The 1,887-nt window shown below is 41.2% G+C and overlaps 1 protein-coding gene across 1 annotated transcript in view; it reads left to right on the forward strand.

Moving 5' to 3' along the window:
* The window catches only part of LOC109467823 (RING finger protein 150-like), an 18,250-nt gene that overhangs the window by 4,684 nt on the left and 11,679 nt on the right, over positions 1-1,887 (forward strand). Inside the window, exon 2 of the mRNA XM_019765898.1 lies at positions 1,524-1,774. Coding sequence (XP_019621457.1) covers positions 1,524-1,774 — 251 coding nt within the window. The remainder of the gene's footprint in view (positions 1-1,523; positions 1,775-1,887) is intronic.

The raw sequence follows: 1,887 nt of genomic DNA on the forward strand, positions 1-1,887 counted from the left end.
TTACACAGCAGAATCCAGCTCTCGTGTTACAGCAGTAAAATGAACAATGAATTCTCAGAGATGACAAAAGTTGTATTGTCAGGTGCATTCGGAAAAAGGTAGTATTGACCATGAGAAGTGGGTTTCTAAGCACAAGTAACCCAACACCAAGGGGTGCTCTTAGCATCAAGTGCAGCTTTCTGTATGGTTTTAGCAGACACTACTTCATATGTTATGGGTGATATAAATTGAGAAAGTGCAGTTGTTACAGGTGGCGTGAAAGACAAGCTACATAGGATGTGGATTAGAATCTAAAATACTTATTGTGTCAAGGCCTGTACATCTTATTGTGGTAAAGTGGTAGACCGTACTGCTATCCACAGTTTGCCAAACTGATAAGTAATGTACACGAAGAATCCATAAGGTGATCAGCCCTGTCTTTGATTTGAGGACAACCATGTCAGTAGGGCTCAAACTGTAGTACCATACATGTGTGTGTGTGAGTTATAGTGTAACAGTATATTTGTACAACCTTGGGTAAGCTTCCTGGTGTGTACCAAGAATCGTCCTTGGCTCAAACCTCCTTCTTGCAGCCAATAGCAGGGATTACAAGGGTTGTTTGGGGTATCAGATTCTAGCTGAGGAATTTGTAGTGGTAAATGCCAGACCCTCACAGGTCATAGTATACCTGCAGTATGTCTTACAGTGTACTTGTCCCAAGGCTGGTAACAATGCCATGACTGAGTGAGAGCAGTTTTAGTATTGAGCTATGCAGACATTACTGTCAGGAAAGCCAATCTTTCTTTTTGAGAATCTTTTATTCATTTGAAACAACATTGCAGAAATACACATTTTCGAATGTTACACATGTACTCCTAAACTGCGTTGTTCGTTACAAATCAGATCTGTATATACAGTGCACGTTTGAAAAACATCATTTTTCATTGCCGTAGAATTCTGTTTGGAATTTGTCTACTTCACGCAATATGGGACATTCTGAAGTACACGTGTTACATAAACGTGATGCCAGTACACACATTTCACTAGCACAAACTAGGCTAGACAGACATCAACAAAACAGCTCAGTCTTGTGTTTATATTCTGATGACATGACCAGTCCTATGTTTGGTTAAGACTTTGATCTGAAGAGTACATATTACTATTTACTTTTCATCAGTGATAGTCAGCCTTAATTGATAAGCCATTTTAAGGACTGTGAGTTATAATTTGATTTAGTAGTACCTGGTACAAATATGACCATTAGAAAATGCATACTTGAAGAGCCATGTTAAAGTCATCTGATAGGTTAGTAGCTGTTTATTATAGTAAATGTCACAAATACATTGACTTAATGCAACATGTTGTTGTTTTGTTCCAGGTACAGGCAACATCACAATTTTAATGTGATCCATAGTGATACTTACTTTATTCTGAGTGGTAAAAATGGAAAAAAATGTCTTTGCAGGTATCCAGAAAAGTAAGTATTTCGATGCCTGCCATTATTTTCATATTTGTAAGAACTTGTTGATTGTTGTTTACCCCAGGTACTGGAAACATTGTGGCCATCATGATCTCCCGAGCCAAGGGTCTGGAGATCGTGACCCTGCTGGAGAACGGCACCCAGGTCATGATGCACATCACCATGGGAACCCACACCCGCTACAAGGTCATCGACAAGACCTCCGTCCTCTTTGTCTCCATCTCCTTCATCGTGCTGATGATCATCTCCCTCGCCTGGCTCGTCTTCTACTACATCCAGCGATTCCGCTACGCACATGCCCGCGACCGCTCACAGGTAAGCTTGCTGGGAGACTATGGGAGAACAGCTCTGTATCTCCCTCTCCCTTTCTCCCTCTCTCTCTCCCTTCTCTTCTCTTCCTCTCTCCTTCCTCTTCTCCTCTCTCTCTC

Source organism: Branchiostoma belcheri, unplaced genomic scaffold (genome assembly GCF_001625305.1).
Source record: "Branchiostoma belcheri isolate BF01 breed outbred unplaced genomic scaffold, Haploidv18h27 scaffold19, whole genome shotgun sequence".
Lineage (NCBI taxonomy): Eukaryota > Metazoa > Chordata > Leptocardii > Amphioxiformes > Branchiostomatidae > Branchiostoma > Branchiostoma belcheri.